We start from the raw sequence: 21,026 nt of genomic DNA, 5'->3' as shown, positions 1-21,026 counted from the left end.
AGCTTGATTATTTCTAAATGCTTCATAGGGACTACTGATAACTTTTAGTTTTTTTACTTTATTTATTTTTTTAAGATGGTATTATTCAATATTTATTCTGTCTTTCACTAGACAGACTCTTTTCTGTTATTATTTTTTTATAATCAAATTTTTCTTGACAAAAAGTTTTTTCTGGCCTTTCAGTCGCTATTTAAGGTAATGATAATTAAAAGTAATCCACTTTTAAGACTATCAATGTTGTAGTATTACTTTGATTTTAAATGCTTCTTTTTTCTTTTTATGGGTAACAATATTCCAATTAATATTAAGAACTGTGCTTTAAATAATTGCAACATTTAAGCGTCCATCACGTATAATTTTGAAATATCCACCTGTTCATTCTTCACTTTTGTTAGTACTCTAATAGACTAGAAAATTTTGTTTGGAATCCTAAGCAGATCATAGAACAGGGTTCAGTGTTAAAATTGAGAAGTCAAATAATGCCATAAGTCTTGTCATTATCACTGGCAAAAGAAATATTTGCTAAATTGCAACTTGTTACCATATGTGACAGTAATGATAAATGTGACAAACAAGGCAAATTTTAAACCTTAATATTTCAGTCAATTTCCGAATTTATTTTTCATTTTTTATAATTTACTCATCTCTTATTACAAAAAAAAAAGAAGTTCAAGCTTTTTTGTGACAGATATAACATGACTATTCTTAACTGCTCACCTGTAAGGCATGACTGTAACTTCAGAATCACCAGAGATATTTCGCAGAGAAGCAGTGATGTTTTTTGAAATAGTTCTTGACCAATCCAAAGCCTCATAAAAATCTTTTGATGTTTTCAGAACAGTATGATAAGTCATGAAGTTGGTAGCTGAAAATATATTGAATCGATTTATTATGAGTGATATAACTAACATTAAATTGATTTATCAAAATGCAAAATGTTACCAGCGATTCTAGTTGCATTTTCGGAAGACAACAACTCGACTGAAGAACGGAACATTGCTTTACCTCTGTAAGAAATAAAGCTATTTTAAGAATGCATGTGATCATAATCAGTTAGTTATCATAAGAAACAACAGTTTGAATTTCTTAGATGGTAGCTTCTAAAACAGTGTCATCTAACAATTTTTATAAAACAATTATTCTGAAAGTTTTAAGCTAAAAAAAATTATTTAGCTCCTGAAAGTCAATTATCCCTGTCCATTATATTAAATATTAAAGTTTTTGAAAAAGATTTCCAAGTGAAATTACATAGAAAATAACCAAGATTCTGCAATATTCACAATTATTATAAAATATACTACTTTGTGATAAAAACACAATCCACAGAGCTAAACCTAATAATGAAAAATCCCTTATATATCAGCATCTTTTCACTTGATTGGAAATAATGTATTTAATCATTATGTATTTAATCTTTGTATGGCTCCAGAATAATGTCTGGCTGCGTCAGAAAAATTAAAAGAGAATAGCGCTTACCCTTTTGGACATGCATTCCAGGGAGAATCATTGAGGAAGAAGTCGAGCCTTCTCGTGAATTCAGCTTCAGACAATGTAGATGGGTCTTTGACTCTACAAGATTTACACATGCCTGCAAAAAAAATTATTTTATTGTATGCCATGAATGACGGTGAAACATTAAGCAAATTTAAATCATTTCAACTCTACCTTTCATTAGATGGGCTGTGTAAGAAGGGCAGTGAGTTCCATTTTCTTTAAACTCAAAACAACAAGAATCTGCTTGCAAATAATCAAGATAATTATCCATCCATGATATGGGCTGAAGAGCAATGTAAGTCCTACAATGATAAGCAAAAGTTTCTGATTATCGATTTCATTGTATCAATACACATTTTGGGTGATAAATATTAAGTACAAAGTTTATTTATTGTTTGCCAATTTTGCTATGCATTTTCATTATTAAAATAGATTTCTCAAACGCTCTTCAAGAGAGAGAGAGATAACAGGAAAGTTTTGCAAAGCAAAAAAATTCAGTCCCAGAAGTGCAATGAATGAAAAATTAAGGAAATGTTTCGTTAGATGTGTTGGAGATTTTCTTAAGCTTAATATAAAGCAAAATCTTATAGATCTTACTAAAAATATAGATGTTTTACACACTTTATATTATTCCACAAGTAGAGAATTTAAATAATCTTTTTTGAAATCAGTAAAAAGAAGAAAAAAAATTACAAACACTACATATTATGAGAAAAATTATAATTCAAATTGGTAGCTATTTTCAATGCTTATAATAGGTATTAAAATACACTTGAATAAAGTTTTTTTTATTACATGCATTACATTCTTACATATTTATATAAAAGTTAGTTTTCTTAAATAACATACTAGTTTAAAAGTTCTTATGACAACAAAAAACTTAATTTTTTGGATATATTTATAAACAAAAAGTTCTCAATCAAGAATAAATATTACAAAAAAAAATCACATTTATTACTTTTTTATAAATTAGACTTCCTTTCATTATTAAGTAGTGTTACTTAATTAAAGTCTCAATTAAGTATTAAGTTTAGACTTAGAGATAAAAGTAAAAACATTCTCTCAACAAAATTTCATTTCTGTTTGATGAATTTTTTAAGCATTTCTCTAAGTTTTTTAAGCTGTTTAAAACATTGGAAATCAGAAGGTCCTCAAAATATGCATCTGAATCATGAATCCTTTTCCACCTTCTAGCCTTTTTACAAGATTGGGAATTAAAAAAAAAGAGAACACCTCCTTGTCAGCCAAATTTAATATATTTCAAGATAGATTGCCTCCAAAAACTAATCTAGCCTCATTTTTTGTTATGTATTGAAACAGAAACTTGCCAACATTGTAGGGGAAAAACACTAAATGAAGCTCTAAATGATTCCCACGATTGCACTTATTTTAAACTGAGAGAAAATGTGGTATAATTTAGTTTTTGTTAAATTTTTCATGTAAAATTTAAGAAAAACTGTCTCTTATGATGTGCCTACTTTCTCGAGTACATAATCTACTCGAGCTGCAGTGATGGAGATAAAGTGCTTGCCTCCTAAGAGAGAACACTCTAGTTCAAACTTTACTTTCTGCTACTACTCGACAGGAACTCTACTCCCGGCTTGCACCAATAACAGTACTGACGTAAAATATCCTTAGTGTTAGACAGATATTGGGTCAGAATTCAGTTGCTGTAAAGCTAATCGCGGGAGTCTTTTATAGTTTTCCCATTCAATATAAGGCAAATGTGGGTAAGATCGATGAAAAAGTTCTCTACAAAGGCTAGTTTGTTTAAATGCTGGATTCAGGAATTTCCTTGCTTTCTGAGTTGGGTTCAAAACCACAGGGCTGAACAATAATAGTCATAAATCTAAAAATAATTTGGTTTTTCTTCCCTGGTTATAAAATAAATAAAAATGATTGATCTATTTTAATTTAAAACCAGATTCTTTTCCTTTAATTCATCAGCCGCTCCTAACCATAATGTGTATTTTGTAAGTCATATCAAACAAAGTCACTTCTACTCAAAGGATGTTCATAATTAGTAGAAAGTTTAGTCTCATTTTCCCAATTATGAACAATCACAAACATATAGTCTAGTCCAAAGCCAGTCATCACTGTTATGGTTCTGAGATTAAACTATTTCAGGTAAACATTTTGACATGGGTCAAGAATCGAAAGCTCCCCTTTTCTAGAGTAGTTCTTTATATAGACAGGAGCAGATTAATTCTGTCTCTTTCGATGCCTTTTTGTGTTTAATAACTGAATGAAGATCATTTCTTTCCACTTTTTTTTTGTATTTAACTGACGCCACATAAGGAGTTGATAACTGAAAGCAAGCTTCTTTTTTTTACACAAAGATCTTCTGCATTTTCTAAAGAGAATGACCCCTTACTACAATATTCTGTAGATGCTATGAATACACAGTAATTAAAAAATAATGTACCTGTTTTGGATCATAGCCATTCTACCCAACTGATAAGTAATAGAATCTGAGTCACAAGATACTTGGGAAGAGCAGACTTTATTCTGACCCACAGGATTGGAGTAGTTGTAACCATCGCTGATGATGAAGTACACGGGAGGTCCGACAGAGAGGTACTTTTCAAGGTGTTCAAAGTATTTAAGCATGTAAGAATCCTTCAAACAAAAATACACATAAATGATCGGGCAGATTATTTCTAACACTTAGAGTTTAATTTAAAAAGATTCTAAGTCAGCATTTTTAGCAGTCAGTTTTGTGTTTAAAAAAATATATATATTGGTGTTTACCAACAATTAAATATACCTGTAAAAATATAATAATAAATAGACACCTATTACTATACCTATGACAAATATGTATGCAATGTGCACTTCATAGTAATTAGTAAAACATGCTAGAGAAGAAAAAGTTTAAAAAAAAGCTTCATTTTTCATACAAAGAAAACAACTTTATTGTATTCACTTAGCTAACACAACTTTAAGAAAACTCAAAACAAGTGATCAAAGTTTAAAGAACCCTTAATGGAAATTTTGACAATTTTATCTTTCACGAGAGAGCAGATTCACACTGGACAGTTTTAGTCTGAAATAGTACTGGATTACCCATTAGGCCAGACTAGGCCATGGCCTGGGGCCCCCAATGATTAGGGGCCCCTTAAAATGGATTTTTTGAAAATAAATTCTAAAAAATTAAGAAAAACAATGATTTTTCAAAATGTTATGATTATTTTTTAGTTCTAATTTAATAAAATAAAGTAAAATTTAATTTATTATTTATTTTAATTTTAAATATGCTTTCTTACATGAAAAGATATATAAATATTTTTATATTTGAAGAAATAAAAAATATACGAGAAAAAAATTTAATCTAAGGGCCCCAAAAATTTGAATGGCCTAGTGCCTCGCGTACGCTTAATCCGACCCTGGTCTGAAGTCCTTCTCGGCAGAGAACTTTTGAGTGATGCCCCATATTACTAGTACTATAGAATCGTTTCGAAAAAATTGCAAAAAAAAAAAAACAGGATAATCTTTAAAATAAAACAGGACATTTTTGGGAACAGTAAGTATATCATGTTACTTCTAAAAAAGGCAAACATCGAACAAAAAAGTATAAGTTGCTCTACTTAGCAGCAATGAAAGGACATTTAAACCAGAAGAATAAAAGAAATACAATTTTTATTTTCAAAATTACTTCGTTTAGAACACAAAGTTTTAACAGCTTCCAGTATAATTTTATCAATAATGAACAACTCATAAGAGTTTCTAATCAATGCATGAACAAATTTTCTAATACTATAGCATTAAAAAAATAATCAGCATCAATAAGTTAATATTCCGCCATACCATTATGTAATTAATGTGTAATGGAATTAAAGATTTTCTTAAATAAATAATTTTAAACTAGGGCTCCGATAATCTCGAAATGAAAACACAGTGAATATGCCTCTAACATATTTTGTACCAAAGTAATTTAAGTGGGCGATCCCTCAATTTATCATTTAAAAGATCTATGACATGATTACTGTATCTTTGATTGGAATCGATCACTTTTTAAGTCGCTTGAATAAGATGAATAACTTACTGTGAAACTACAAAACTCCATCCAATCCTACAAGATTTTATACAGTATTTGTTGAAAATAATTAGCACATTTTCATATTTATAATATAAAATTGATAATATAAAATTAATAATCGAATTTCCTTTTTATAGAATGTCTAAATTGGCAAAAAGTTTGAAACAATAAACTTGTGGGTAAGGCTAAATATCTGAACCATTTATACAATCAGCAGATGGTTCCTAAGTTGAAAATGTTGCCGTTTCTACTATCATTATAAATTAAAATAAAAAAAGGTTGAATCAAAAAATTCAAATATTTTGACTCATTGACAAATCTATTTTTTACAGCATTTGTATTTGTGTTCTTTAAAAAAGAGATGTTTTGAACAAACACAAAAATCAGGAATATCAGGATAAAAAGCAAAATATTAGGACAAAATATATTTAATCTGGAAAATCAGGAAAACTATGAACCCTGTGGTATTAAACCCCAAGTTAGTTTAATCTTGGCTTAGACTCACAATCAACGCCCCCTGTCCAGAATAAAGCTGCAGACCAGGAGTTTTGGAACTGCTGTTCTACATTATTGTATTGAGATTTTTCAGCAAAAAAACTTATTTTAGTCTTACATTAATTTATTCTGCCAAATTTAAAATATTTGTGGTAGAAGGTACTCAGTGATAGTCTTTGAGCGCTTTTTTGGTGAAACATGATTTTAAGTGCATCTGGTGAGCCCAAGTAAAGTAAAATGCCGAGAGTGTGAACAGTTTAAATGAAGTGCCAATTGACGAAATCTATTAATCCATATTAATAGATTTTGCCAATTGGAAGTTTGAGAAATTTAATAAAGGCAAAGTTATTTTCCAATATTTTGCCAGTAGACAAATGTTTTGGAAAGCATTTCATATCAACAAAAATAATAACCACTACTATTACAAGCTAAACAGAACACGCAGAAGCTAACTAAGCAGCATAGAAGACACAAAACTAATGCTTTTATTAGGGACAGTATAAGCACAGAAATTAATGTTTTAATTAGGGACACAGTATTAGCACAGAAATTAATGCTTTAATTAGGGATGCACTAAATAGTGACTTTGCCTAATGCAGACTGTTTAATCTTCTAACTATTTGGCTGGCCAAATACTAATATTTCAATATCTAGCCACCAAATAGTAATTTTATAATAATGAATTTTTTTTATAAAAAAAATCCTTTAATATAGATCAGGGATTTTCAAACTAGGTTCCAAGGTATCTTGGAACTCTGGGGAGTTCCAGAGTGATTTTCCAAGGTGATGTTGGAGATGAGCTTATTACCTCTGGAACCGATAACTTCTGATCAAATCCAATTTCGATTTTATCCAAAACAGCAGCTGAACAGCAAAGCCATGCAATAAACGATGTCATCTAAATAAATAAAAAATAAATATAGATACTAAAAACTTCAATCAGAGAATGTAACTATAGGGATGGAAGATTTGAACTTACAACAAAATATCGAACAGAATTTTTCATTAGAAATGGAGCGTAGAGGTTTTTAATAGTTTTAAACATAAGACCTTCTTTCACAGACGTTGTTTTTGACTTATTTGAAGTTTTGAAGCAGCAACATAAATCTAATCTTTGATTCTAAAAAAGAATTTTAAAAAAATCATTGTTTACTACCTATATGTTATATTACAACTCAGAAGATGATGCTATGTTGACAACAGAATCAATTTGGCCTGCATACAATTAGTTATCACAACTATGTATTTTATATTTTGACACCTGGTGGCTACAGTGGTAGTGCTTTTTGTTTCTATGTCACAGGGTTCTATCCTTGGATAAAGCAAGGTTGACACAGCCTTCCATCTTTTCAGTGGGTTGATAAAATCAGTACTAAACACTGGGGGTTCTAAGTTCAACTGACCACTCAACCAGAGCATCTGTTCCTGCACCCCAGATCCAAATTCAAGAGAACTAGGATGGGGACAGTAGACCTTAAACCTTCATAGACTGTCATGCCATAGAGTTTAGTTTTATCTGACACTTTGCAAGAAGTTTTCCAACACTTAAAAAGTTTTAAAACCAGATAATAATTCATAAAACAAATTTATATTAGCATAAATGTATAAGGAAAAAAAACGTCTCCTATATAATTTAATAATGATAAACAATGCTTGAAATTAGATAAAAAAAAACATGCAGCTGTTCCTGGTGCTATAAACAAGCATCATGATCAATGCTAAACAGACAAAATTGAATGTAATTAACAATCTATGTTTAAAGCAATCTGAAATAATTTTCCAGCCTATAAAGTAATAATTCATGCAGTACACATTAATAAATTCCTATTGCAATACAGTACACACAACAGAACACAATAGTTTCTACAACGACAATTAAATGCTCAAAAATTTAGATTTAGAAAAGGTGAACCAAATAATCATTTTTATGAATAATAAGAAACACAGTTTTTATTGCTAAGATTTCTCTATTATACGCACAAGTAATATAGAACCATAATAATGCTTCTCTATAATATTTGAGTTCCTTTTAAAGTTTACCTTGATATTTCTTAAAAAAAATAGATAGAATAAACTAAAGAATGAAAGACGTACTTCTTGACGTCGGCAATCTAATATGAAAAGAGCCAAAAAACAAGTCATCTGCAAAAAAAAGTTCACAAGTAGTGCAACACCTGCATACAATGCAAAGAGACGCACAGCAGGCATGTCTGTCAGGGTACCTAAAATTAAATAATAATCATAATAAGAGATTAAATCAAAATATTATAAATCATAATAAATTCACTAGATTATGTGAATAAAATAAAATGCTTGTTTTCATTAAGATAACCTATTAAAAATGTCTGACATAAAAACAATTTTAAAATATTTGCATTGAGATGACACATTAATTAAAATAATGATGGTAAGATATAAATCAGTTTTGCAGGATCCCGTGCAGAATAAGAGGTTCCTGGACCAAAAAGAATAATGAAATAGGAAGAATTTTTCCAGGCTATATAAACCCTGAATCTATTAGCAATAATTGACTTTTATTCTCCATCCATTGTTTCATGCATGGTTTCAATACAACTGATATTTATCATTTCATCAACGTCTCATTCAAAATTTGTACAAATTATTTGACTATTAATTAAAATACTTCTCAAAGTTCTTCTGAAATTAACAAACCATAAAATCAAACCAATTCAAAGGTTGTTAAACTAATCTTATTTAAGGTGGGAAATTTTTTTTTATTATTTAATTTTTTTGTTTACTGCCTATCAGTTTAGGCCATTCTATCCTATAACAGTTAAAAAACTTCATTATTATTTTTTAATTTAAAAAAAGAATTACAATTGATATTTAGAGAATCTAAAATAATTTATAAAGCAGAAATGAATGTTAAATGAATGAAACACAATTTTCATTTTTTTTTTAACTAAATAGATTAACAATGGAAAAATAATGAATAAAATCAACACATACCAATGAAAAAACAACTGGACATGGAGATGCTGGATAAAAGCATGCTGGGTGCAACTTTTCCAACCACAAATCCAATCCTTTCATCCAATGTTTGATTAGCTTTTTTTTCTTCTCTCTGTAATATTAATCTCTGTAATATTAATCCTCTCTCTGTATATTATATATGCTGGATTAAAAGTAAGGTACGATTTTTAAATCTATAAACACTTCTTTTGCCATTGATAAAACTTTAAAAGTTTCATCCTTATGAACCAAAGGTTGATTTACCAAAAGGCATTAGGTGAAACAGTATTGTAATATAAAAAAAAATTCTGATTCAAATTGAAATTCATTCCAGAGTCATATGAGAGAGATAGTCATAGCTTTCAGTTAAAAACAAAATATTGTGATTTAATATGTAAACAAAACTACATTAAATTTATAATGTTAACATTTACCAGAAACACTCAGAAAAAAAACCCAGACTTTTCAAACTTATTTTATCAAATTTCCTTGATTTTTGTAACTAATAGTATAAATTTCAATTTTTCTAATTTTTCTGTTCTGTTTCATTTGTGTAATAAAAAACATTACAAAAACACGAAACATTACTTGTTATTAAAAATAAATATTACAGGGTTCCCACTCTATGATGAGATTGAAATTCAAGGACTTTCCAGGACTTTTCAAGGACCTCAACAAAATTTTCAAGGACCTTAATCTAAGACCAATTTTAAAAATTATTCTCTTCTATTTTACTAGAAGCAACAATGCTTGTTGTGGCAATAATTAATTTCAAATATAATACCTAAATGCTTTGCCTATATAGAGAGAAGAGAGTATATGTATTATGGACTAAAATTTATATTTTTTTAAAAACAACCCTACTGGTTTTACATATTAATTCACAAAATCATTTTCAGCACAATCTATAACTAATGGTAATGAGGTGTTAATGGTGAAATCCTTTAATCCTGTGTATTTCCATGTGAAGGCTGCATGAAAGACAGAGCTAAATCTTAGGTATTCCATATTCCATGACTATTCCATAACCCCCTCCTCTCCTCTATTAAACATCGTTTCTGAAATTATTCATCCATAATTTACACAACCTTCTCTAAATGTTATGCAGCAACAATTCTTTCTGAAAATAAAAATTAGAAGGAACATATCCCATTTTCACCATGTTTAAAAGCATTATTCGTTATGTGTAATCCACAACTGCCAATGAATATGACCTGGTGGGAATATTTCTCTTTTAATTCACACTGAAGCTTCTAATAGAATTTCCAATTGACATAGGGTCCATCCATGGATAATTGAAGTATTTTAGAGAGCTTTTAACCATCATCCATGCATTTGTAAAAAGAGGACAAAATATTTTCTGCAGTTCCATGACCCATAAATTGGGAGGTAAGATACTTAGTGCAAACTTTATTATCAATTCCTTACCATAATGTCCATCTGCTTAGATTGTAGAGACTGATTTAACGTCTCATCAAAGAGTACAGTGTAGCAATCAACATTCTTCAGCTCATTTATAAGAATCCCTTTGAAGTATAGTGCCAATCCAAAGGAGCCCAAATAGGCTCACTTTGTGGCACTACAAAAAAATTGTCTCGCTATACAGCTATCAGCAAACATTTTGGAGAACAATTTACTAATCCCTTCACAGGAGTTACATGAATAATTACTAGTGATGCACTTCAGACTCCAGAGAATTTCAGCATCAAGCACATTCCTTTTGACCAGATAAGAAGACAATGTTACCTCGGCCACTAAAGTTTCTGTTTCACATGGGGCACACGATGTTGAAGGAGTATTTACACCAGATGAATTAGATGTTGATGTCTTTGGAAAAAGAGAACTCAGGGCATGAGACTGCTTTTTTGTTTTACCTTTCTTTCATGTGTGATTTCAGAGCAGATTCTTCCATTTTCGCGATATCGATCTCCTTCATGCATAATCGGCACTTGGCTCTGAACTTCTTTTCGGGCATCGATAAAATCCATTCTTTATAAGCTTGATTATCCATCCATTGGGGATTAAAATAGCACTTCCCAGGCATAACTAGTCTAAACTACATAACACAAATACGAAGCCGTGCCTTTGCGAATACGCTTTACAATAAAGTTTTGAAATGACGCAAACGTAAGGACAAGTGCGGATGGTAAAACGGCAAATTTATTGAAAACTACAAGGTACATATTGTTACGAAATTCGAGAGTATTCCAGTTTCGATAAGAAAAAAGAAGATCTAAGCATATGCGACAGAAGATGAAGTGGAGTCTCGCCCCGAACGCATTGATTGTCTGCTGTGCTCCGCGCGCTTGGCAGACACCAAGACGCTAGGCCCGGTTAGAAACGGTGGCGTTAAAAACCACGTGAGAGAGCTCGGGAACAAAACAGAAAGAACGAGAAAGATCCGCGGGTGTTTTATAAAAAGGGCCGCCGGCAGTATTGGACAAATTCAAGGACCTATCAAGTTTTTCAAGGACCTAAGACGTTTTTCAAGCACTTTCAAGGACCTAAATTTAGCAACAAAAAAATTCAAGGACTTTCAAGGACCGTGGGAACACTGTATTAACAATTTTTTTAAAAAATAACAACAAGAATTAAGTTAACATATTACTTGAAAGGAGGTAAACAGAAATAAAATAATAATAATTAACACTCACAGTTTTTTTTAACAGTTATTACTATTGCGGTGACTGAACTTAACTTAATTGTAACCGCGATCAGTAACTGTCTCTGTCACTTTCACCAGAAGAATCCTAAATGCTATTGTAGAATGACGTGCTGTTCTTGTTTCATATTTTCCCTTTTTATACTTAAATGTAAAATAAAGACTAATTAAAATGTAAACTCAATCTATTCATCACCTGGACACAACCAACTACTACAGTGGTGACAGCCTGACGATCAAATATTAAGGAGATTATGTTTCAAATGGAATAACTTGTTTCTCTTTGGATATCGGAAGTTTAATAAAAATGGTACTGCAGCTTTTCAATTTTTGTTTCTTAATTTCTGTCGGAATGCATACTGTATATTAATTTAATTTCATTACATATATACATTATTACATTTTAATATGCAGTCGAATAACGCTGAAAATACTCACATAGATAAGGTTGTACTTAAATTACCCCCCTTTTGGCGTACAAATATTAAACTTTGCTTTTTACAAGTTGAAAGTGCATTTACTTTATCTAACATAACCAAAGATGAAACTAAATACGCAAGTTTTATTGCACATATCAATGCAGAAACGCTATCTCATGTATCAGATTTGTGATTTTCACCCCCTGCAACTAATAAATATGGTACTTAAAAGAACATCTCATCACCGAATTTTCGAATTCGGAAAGGGAAGGCATTTGAAAACTACTTTCAGAACTTAAATTAGGAGACCAAAAACCCTCTCTTCTCCTACGACAAATGCGAGAAGTTGCTACCGATTCAGTAACTGAGGAGTTTCTTAAAACAATATGGTTGCAACGTTTACCCCCCAATGCAAATCTATTTTATAAATTTTAACAGATCAAACGCTGACCGGCCTGTGTAGGAGGCAGGGAACTGTCCTTGCATCAGAAACGTGCATATACCGTTATACACGTTGGCCAGAAGTTATCCCTGTAACAGACATGTCAGCAACCACTATTGCATCAGCATTTTTCACAGGCTGGATTGCCCGTTTTGGCAGACAGAGGAACAAACTTTAAATCATCATTGTTCCTCAGCCTGACGAAATTGCTTGGAATTGAACGTTGTCGAACGACAAGCTTTCAACCTCAAAGCAATGGCTTGGTAGAAAATTTTTATCGGCCACTCAAAGCCGCTTTGAAGTGCCTTGTAGCAAAAACAGACTAGACAGATGTTCTACCAGTGGTTCTCCTCGGTTTGCGTTCCACAGTTAAAGAGAGCAACGATGCAACACCAGCTGAACTAGTCTATGGTGAAACTTTACGCTTCCCAGGTGATTTCTTGATTCCTACTCCAAATGATGATCCTCCACAAGAATTTGTCTGTAAATTACGACGTCTATTCGAAGACTTAATACCTCGACCGACACCACACCATGATAATTGTAGAATTTTCATACACCCTGAACTTAAAACTTGTCCCATGTATTCGTCCGTAGGGACTCAGTTCGAAAACCTCTACAACCTCCGTATGACGGACCATTTAAAGTCATCCGGAAAAGTGAAAAACATTTCACTATCATCATACGTGAGAAAGAACAGACTATTTCTATTAACCGTCTCCAACCAGCATTTCGACTATTTCAATCCGAACCAAACAAGATCCAAACTTTTCCCTCAAAAGAACCGAATCTACCAAAAGATTCTCTGGACATATCAAAGACAACTGAACAAAGGACTAGATCAGGCCGTAGAGTTACCTTCCCCAATCGTTACACATCAGCACCCTGATACTGGCGGGGGAGAGTGCGGCGACTGAACTTAACTTAATCATAACCGCGATCAGTAACTGTCTATGTCATTTTCACCAGTTGCTCTTGTTTCATATTTTCCCTTTTTATACTTAAATGTAAACTCAATCTATTCATCTCCTGGACACAACCAACCACCACACTATTATTAATAAGGTAGCTGTGAGAATAACTGAGAACTTACTGTAGCAAACTGTTCTTAATCAATTCGTGTTAGTTTGCATAAATGCCTATGATTATATAAGGTTTTCTGAATATTGATCTTCTTACTATTTCTAATAAATGTACAGATTGATCTATGATACATGTATATATTTATGTAACATACATACATGTATAATTAATCAACTTTTGCTTGATGCTTTCGAGCATTTATAAAACTTGTACATAATTGCATTGATGCATCAATAAACCAAAAACACTTTTAGAAGATATCTATTTATTATTGTAAATTGAAGGTAAAAAACATAAATATAAATTGAAATAATATAAATCCAATGTCTTACCAGTAAAATTTAGGAAATATTAATTTCTTATCAATAGTTGATTTAGAAACCGCAAGATAATAATAATACATGTGAAAAATAATCATGCCTAATAATGGAAATAGATTTGAAGCTAAATATTTTGAATCAGTCAAATAGTTTCGTAATATTGTATGTTAAAAATTCGATTTCTCAGAAACTAATCGACCGATTTCGATTAAATTTTTTGTTTTGCCTTATAATATTTTTTAAAATAATGTGAATATGTGCATACATTACAATTAAAAATTTTTTTCGCCTAGTGTTAAATAGAACAATGAAAAATTATTAATAGTTATAAAATCATTTTTGCATCTAGTTACCTTTGGAGAAACGAACTTTGTAATTATGTGCAAAAAATTTTTTGGTTATCTTAAAATATTCATGATATATGGCGAAATACACAAAAAATACAATTAATGTTAAAAGGACCAAACTTTCGACCTCTCTCCAAACCAAACCATTGAAACTAAATTTCCGAATTGCCGCAATCCCCCATAGAACAATAAAAAATTATAAATAGTTATTAAAAATCATTTTTGTATCAAATTGTCTTTGGAGAAACGAACTTTGTAATTATGTGCAAAAAATTTTTTGGTTATCTTAAAATATTCATGATATATGGCGAAATACACAAAAAATACAATTAATGTTAAAAGGACCAAACTTTCGACCTCTCTCCAAACCAAACCATTGAAACTAAATTTCCGAATTGCCGCAATCCCCCATAGAACAATAAAAAATTATAAATAGTTATTAAAAATCATTTTTGTATCAAATTGTCTTTGGAGAAACGAACTTTGTAATTATGTGCAAAAAATTTTTTGGTTATCTTAAAATATTCATGATATATGGCGAAATACACAAAAAATACAATTAATGTTAAAAGGACCAAACTTTCGACCTCTCTCCAAACCAAACCATTGAAACTAAATTTCCGAATTGCCGCAATCCCCCATAGAACAATAAAAAATTATAAATAGTTATTAAAAATCATTTTTGTATCAAATTGTCTTTGGAGAAATGAACTTTGTAATTATGCGCAAAAAATTTTTTGGTTATCTTAAAATATTCACGATATATGGCGAAATACACAAAAAATACAATTAATGTTAAAGGGACCAAACTTTCGACCTCTCTCCAAACCAAATCATTGAAACTAAATTTCCGAATTGCCGCAATCCCCCATATTTTCAGGGTTAAAAATTCAAATTCATCGATAAAAAGGTATGTATAATCAAAGAAAGTACATTTTGTGTCTTATTTTGAAACTTAAATTATCACCTGCACTAATTAATTAATATATTTAAAGTAACCACCTCAAATCATAAAGATTGAGTTCAAAAACATGAAAATCCAATCATTAGATCAAAAACATTTTACGGTGGTTCTATTTTTTGTGTACTGTACATACATACACACATATCATGTACAAGCATATATTGTAAACGCAATTTAAAGTGCAATAAAGAATAACCTAATTCGGCTTAAACTGGAAAAAAAAAAGAACAGAAAGACATACATAATTCATACCTGAAAGGCTTGTACCAATATAAAGATATTATCAACTCCCACGGCCAGTACCAAAAATGGAATAACTTCTACAATAATCAAAGTTGCCGGAACACCCAGAAAAGAAAAGATCCCCAATGAAGAAATAACAGAAACAAGCACAATCAGGACTCCAAAGAAGCCAAGAGTAAACTTGGACTCTAGCTAGTAAAATGCAAAGAAAAGATATTTAAAGCATCACTAAAAATTTTCCAAAAAAAAAAAGCATATTTAAGACCTACCAGTAATGTTTTACATTCATGAAATTCTCCTAAGGAAACAGTTATGTAAATAAACATTAGTATGTAACTGATCGCAACAGTAAGAATGTCAGAATGGCTCCCTCTTTCTATCTCATCTTGAATCGATCTCTGAAATAAGAATAAAAGACAACCATAAATAAACTTTTGAATGTATCTTACAGACTAAAGATTTTGAAACATTGATCCATTCCTGATCTTGTTCACATATACATGATTATGCGATTCGCCTTTCACGGCCCATAATATCATACGTGGGAGAGAGCGTTTCTTACACTAACAACCCATGATCACAATTTTAACAGCACTAAATAGAGACTGCAGTTCTTTATAATTTTGAATAATGTCTCACAGAGAGTTGATCTCTAATATGAGCTTTTGATTACAAGTTTTTTGTTTCTCTTTTAATTTTAATCTGAGGTAAACAACAATGTTCGACTCTTTCAAAAAGATTGGGCGCATGAATGCGTTCAAAGTTTTTGTTTATTGGTTTATGTGTAGGCTAGTGTGGTTTGAAGTTAAGGCTAGCATTTTGTTTGTTTTGGGTCAGTTTTGCAATCCTCTTTTAATATAACGAACATTTTCGTACACTGCATTCAGGTACTATTAAAGATCAAACTATAACTTTCAACTGTACATTTCAGTACATTTACAATACATTCTGTAAATTTACAACTCTACAGTTCAAACTGTAAATGCTTGCATACTTAATTGTTATAATGATCTTAGATGAATTATTAAATAAAATTAGGCTAAACAGGAAAAATTTACTGTGTGAGCGTATACTATCAAAGCGTGCTAGCTGGGGAAGTCCTTTTTTTCTCCTTTTACCGATTCAACATAATTTTCAATAGAGTAAATATTTTAACTTGAAGTGATCAATTTCTTTATAAAGAAGATTTCATGTGTTTTACCACCTTCAAAACAGATCTATATAAACTATTTGGTTAAAATATGATAAACAAAGGAGCAATATAATAGTATTAGATATCATCATCCAAAAATAAGTAATCTCAAATAATGTATCTTATAATTCCTTGAATTTTGGCCTTATATCTCTAAGCCCTGTGGCAGAATTGCAGCGACATAGCGACATTGTCGCAGAATGTTACAATGAAAGAAATGTTCGAAATTTTTTGATTCTTATTTGAGAAGAAGGAAAAATAAAAAATATTGAAGCAAAAAATTTCTTTTTTGTAGAAATGTTTGAAAGATTTTTTTCCTCTACAATTATATTCAGAGGGGAAGAAATACTCCTGATTTTTTAAATTCTTATTTGGGAAAAAAATTGCTTTTCTTTTCTCTCACGGATTTTACGATTTTTAATTCTTTTTTTTAAAATGTGATGATGATTTACTAAATGCGGAAAAAGAAATAATTAATGTGTTGTCTTCTTACAAAATATGAGAATATCGCCCATGATATTAGAATAAAAAAATATTGCATAATAATTTTTTTTTTAAAATACATGAAATTTTATTACATCCAAATAGGGTTTTTTTGTAAATACAACGTTTCTGTTAATTTAAATTTAAAAATTTAATTAATAACATGCATATTAATTATTATTAATAGCTTCTTGCAGAAAGACATTAGTGCTATAGAGGTTTGTCACAGAAAGCCTAAAACAAATTCTGCCACAGGGAGGAAGAAATGGCTTTCATCTCAAACATTACATCTCGAGCTAGAGAGTGCTTGGCCAGAAAAAAATTTTATCAAATTTCAGCAAACTCTATACTAAAAATAGACGGAACAAGTCAAGTCGAACCACCAAAATAAAGTTAATTTCTAACGAGACATCTTGGGCGGAGTAATGCCAAGTAACAAATTCTAGAACATCAACTTCTTCTTCATATTCAGACCAGAGAAAAAAAAAATGATTGAAAAATCATTTCATTATTGGTCTACAGATCATAATACACTTCAAAGTCTAATTCGGACAAATCTTCAAATGTTATGTTTTGAGAAAAAATTAGTGATTTAAAAACTCTCCCATATTTTCTCGTCATATTTAATTTTCAGGTTCAGCACTAATTCCAGTTCTGGGTACAAACCAATAGCATTTTCTACTTCTATCATAAATTCAGCTCTACAAAAACTGTCGATCATATTTTTTTACATAGGTCACATGCCTCCAAGCTAATGCAATGCTTGTTTTGCCATTTTTTATCGATAGTATCTACTATCTTCTACTTTTTAACCACATCTAAATTAGAAAATTTTGATCAACTCATAATCAAGAAATGACAGAATTGAGGTGCCGTTTGGTGGAACAAATTATGTGCTTAGAAAAAAATATTTAATCTAAATCCAATTAAAAATAAAATTTAGATACTTACTTCAGCTTTATAAGCAATACTCATCAAAGGATGGGAAAAATTTCCAATAAACTCTAAGAATCTAAAAAAAAAAAAACAGAATTTGCTTGATGATTCTTTAAGAAACTAAAATCATAATTTTAAAATATGTGCACAATGGTTTAACTTTTTCCAGAACAATATAAACACATTTTTTAGGTTGAAGATTAGATTAAACTAAATTCTATTTTAGATAATCACAAAAACTGGTAAAAGAAACTACAATGAATGTAAGTGACAAAACCAGTGTTTTCATTCTACACAAACTAAGGACAATCTCTGAGAATCACGATGTCCACCTCCAATAGTATATGAGTGGATATTTGCAGTAATGAGGTAGCAGAAGAGGGAAGTGAAGGTGAAACAGCCACTTACTTATAGGGAACTCTGCTCCATTGAAAGATCCAAGCTTCATCTATTGTGGCATATACCACCTACAGACCACGGGTATCATAGGACATCCCCTGTTGGATATAAAATGCGATTGTAGAGCCCATACTGCTCTGGCTAGATTTCCAAGTGGCTCTCTTAAGTTGTTTATTTTTGAGGGGGGCCGAAAGATCTTCCTAATTACAAAAAAATGCTTTGCCGGAACATATTCTGGTTTGCCTTGGACTTTCTAAGGTGGATCTTACATCAGATTCCCTTTTTGTTGCAGATTTGCTTGCAGTCTTGAAGCTTTTCTGACGTATGTCAGATGAAAAGGATAGGCAACAACAATGAATGTTTCTAATACATTGGCAGTCATTTAATTATTTCATAAGCATCTAAAAGAGGGGAGATTTGCAACTCGTTTATTTTTGTTCACATGGGAGAAAGCATGAGGCCATGAGCATTGTTTGTGTAAAACAAATGAACAATAAGATAATTTTATTCAACTAAAGTGCAGCAGAAAATATAAACATCTAAACTAACATGGAGATGCGTTAAAATATTAATCTCTCGCACTCGGATGTCACCTCTGAGTAGACACAGAAAGTCACCTCTTTAAAGCTTAAAATTTTCATGTCTTAATAATTAGTAGCCATGAATTAGTAGGATGAATTTTAGAAAATACATAAAAATATTGTACTATGTAGTTTATATGTATAGTGTTTTCTACACTAGGGAGCGCTGCGAGCTCTTGACTGCCTATAATTTTGGCTTTCTGTTTTGGTCTGCTTCGAAGCCATTTGGTTCACAACATGATCATTGTATTTTGAGACTCTCTTGAGTAGTATTTCTTGTATACATGCATTTGTTACCGGATTAATTATCTGTGTTTAAAATAAGAATCGTTATAAGAATTGCCATTTGAAGATATTTAACTAGATGAAGATAATATGCGACTGATATTTAAAGACGTTAAGAACCACCATTAGAAAAAAATAATCGTTATAAAACATTTCTTACCTTGTCAGCAATATGCCATCTTCGAAGTTTAAACCTAAATGATAATTTATAATATGAACTTAATCTCACTGCTCGAACAATACGTTAACACTAATGTATGATGGTGAATGATTTGCAGTAAGAACAAACAGTAATAAACAAGTAAAAAGAGTTCTCAGAACTGCTAAAAAAGCGAGTTCATTCTAAATATGGCGACCATGTCACCTTGTTTACATCGCTAAATAACAAATTTTCACTTTAAACTCACCAGAATTACTTAATATCATTCATATCTTATAAAATACAGCAGATTTGAGCTCAGAAATTATATAATTTATTTATTTTGTTAAAAACAAAATTAACTGTTTGAAAATATCGCCTTGCAGAATAAGCTGCAGTGAGCAGCCGTATACTTTCTAACAGGAAGTAGAGCAGGTCAAGAGCTCAGGATTGTTGTTCACATTCACATTAAAAAGACCACCCATAATTTAGTGTTAACATTAGTTCCAACAATTTGCTCAGAGTGTATTAAAAACAAATACTTACTCGTTTTCCCAAGCTTTGGCCTTAGCATTATTTATTTCATCATTGTAGTTGGTGACAGGAATGGTTATAATGATCGCCTGAGCAGAGTCATAAGAAGATTCAAAACCTCCAAAAACAAGAGATGCAGAGTCTATAGGCCCACCATAGAGTGCAAAACATTTATGATCACTTGGAGTTCTACAAATATTATTATAATAATTCAGGTGACAGTTATTTCAGTATAATAAGTTTTAAAAAAAAGAGAGATAAAGATGATGAGGCAATGAAGTGTTAAGCAATTAAGTAACTTAACAGGAGTTCATTTTTTTAGAAACCAGCATATAATGAAATGCAAAGAAGCATACCTGCTTTTTACTTCATGGAATTACATAAAGACAATTAATAGTTTCGATTTTCTATTAAAATATAAACACCAAAAGTACAGTATTTTGCTATGAGTTCTACTGGGTCTTTACAGTCAGTAAATGTTAACGGTATAACAGTTAACTACATAATATGTGTTAAATAATAATTTAGTACACAGTAAGACACAATCATCATTTTAACTCCTGATGATCAATAAATTCAATTTTTCTCTTATGAAAATTATATTCTCTCTTTTTGTGAAGTATTGTAAGAGGTGGCTTATTTTAGAGTTAAAACAAGTAGTATTGACATCCTTCGATTTTATCTTTACCTTGATTTAACGGTTCTTTAGATGCCTGGTGATTTCTAGCAAAAATTGCAGCTCATAAATAAATTAACGATATATGCATAGAACAGTAATTTAAGTGGGAAAAAAATACACCAAAACCACAAATTGCTTAAAATATTCAAAATCCTGCAAAACACTGTGCTTACAATAATTAAAAATCGTGATGTAATTGTTTTAATTTATTGCCATCATTCTCTTGAAAGAAATTTTCAAAATCTAAAAAAAGCAATGAATGGCTTTCTAAACGTTATGTGTAGCATTAATAGATATAGATTATAAAAAAACTAAAT

General features: G+C 30.7%; 1 protein-coding gene across 2 annotated transcripts in view; it reads right to left on the bottom strand.

Annotated features, from left to right (window-relative positions):
- LOC107447565 (NPC intracellular cholesterol transporter 1) overlaps positions 1–21,026 on the bottom strand; it is a 98,131-nt gene that overhangs the window by 11,885 nt on the left and 65,220 nt on the right. For both annotated transcript variants that reach the window (XM_071181910.1, XM_043049807.2), the window contains exons 10-22: positions 20,043–20,219; positions 18,108–18,168; positions 15,751–15,879; positions 15,491–15,673; positions 8,999–9,113; positions 8,123–8,250; positions 7,008–7,148; positions 6,837–6,926; positions 3,920–4,113; positions 1,666–1,796; positions 1,477–1,588; positions 943–1,007; positions 718–865 (exon numbers count right to left, since the gene is read on the bottom strand). In XM_071181910.1, coding sequence (XP_071038011.1) covers positions 718–865; positions 943–1,007; positions 1,477–1,588; positions 1,666–1,796; positions 3,920–4,113; positions 6,837–6,926; positions 7,008–7,148; positions 8,123–8,250; positions 8,999–9,113; positions 15,491–15,673; positions 15,751–15,879; positions 18,108–18,168; positions 20,043–20,219 — 1,674 coding nt within the window. The remainder of the gene's footprint in view (positions 1–717; positions 866–942; positions 1,008–1,476; positions 1,589–1,665; positions 1,797–3,919; positions 4,114–6,836; positions 6,927–7,007; positions 7,149–8,122; positions 8,251–8,998; positions 9,114–15,490; positions 15,674–15,750; positions 15,880–18,107; positions 18,169–20,042; positions 20,220–21,026) is intronic.

The sequence above is a fragment of the Parasteatoda tepidariorum genome, chromosome 6, assembly GCF_043381705.1.
Source record: "Parasteatoda tepidariorum isolate YZ-2023 chromosome 6, CAS_Ptep_4.0, whole genome shotgun sequence".
Classification (NCBI taxonomy): Eukaryota; Metazoa; Arthropoda; class Arachnida; order Araneae; family Theridiidae; genus Parasteatoda; species Parasteatoda tepidariorum.
This window is presented reverse-complemented; position numbering and strand designations above follow the sequence as displayed.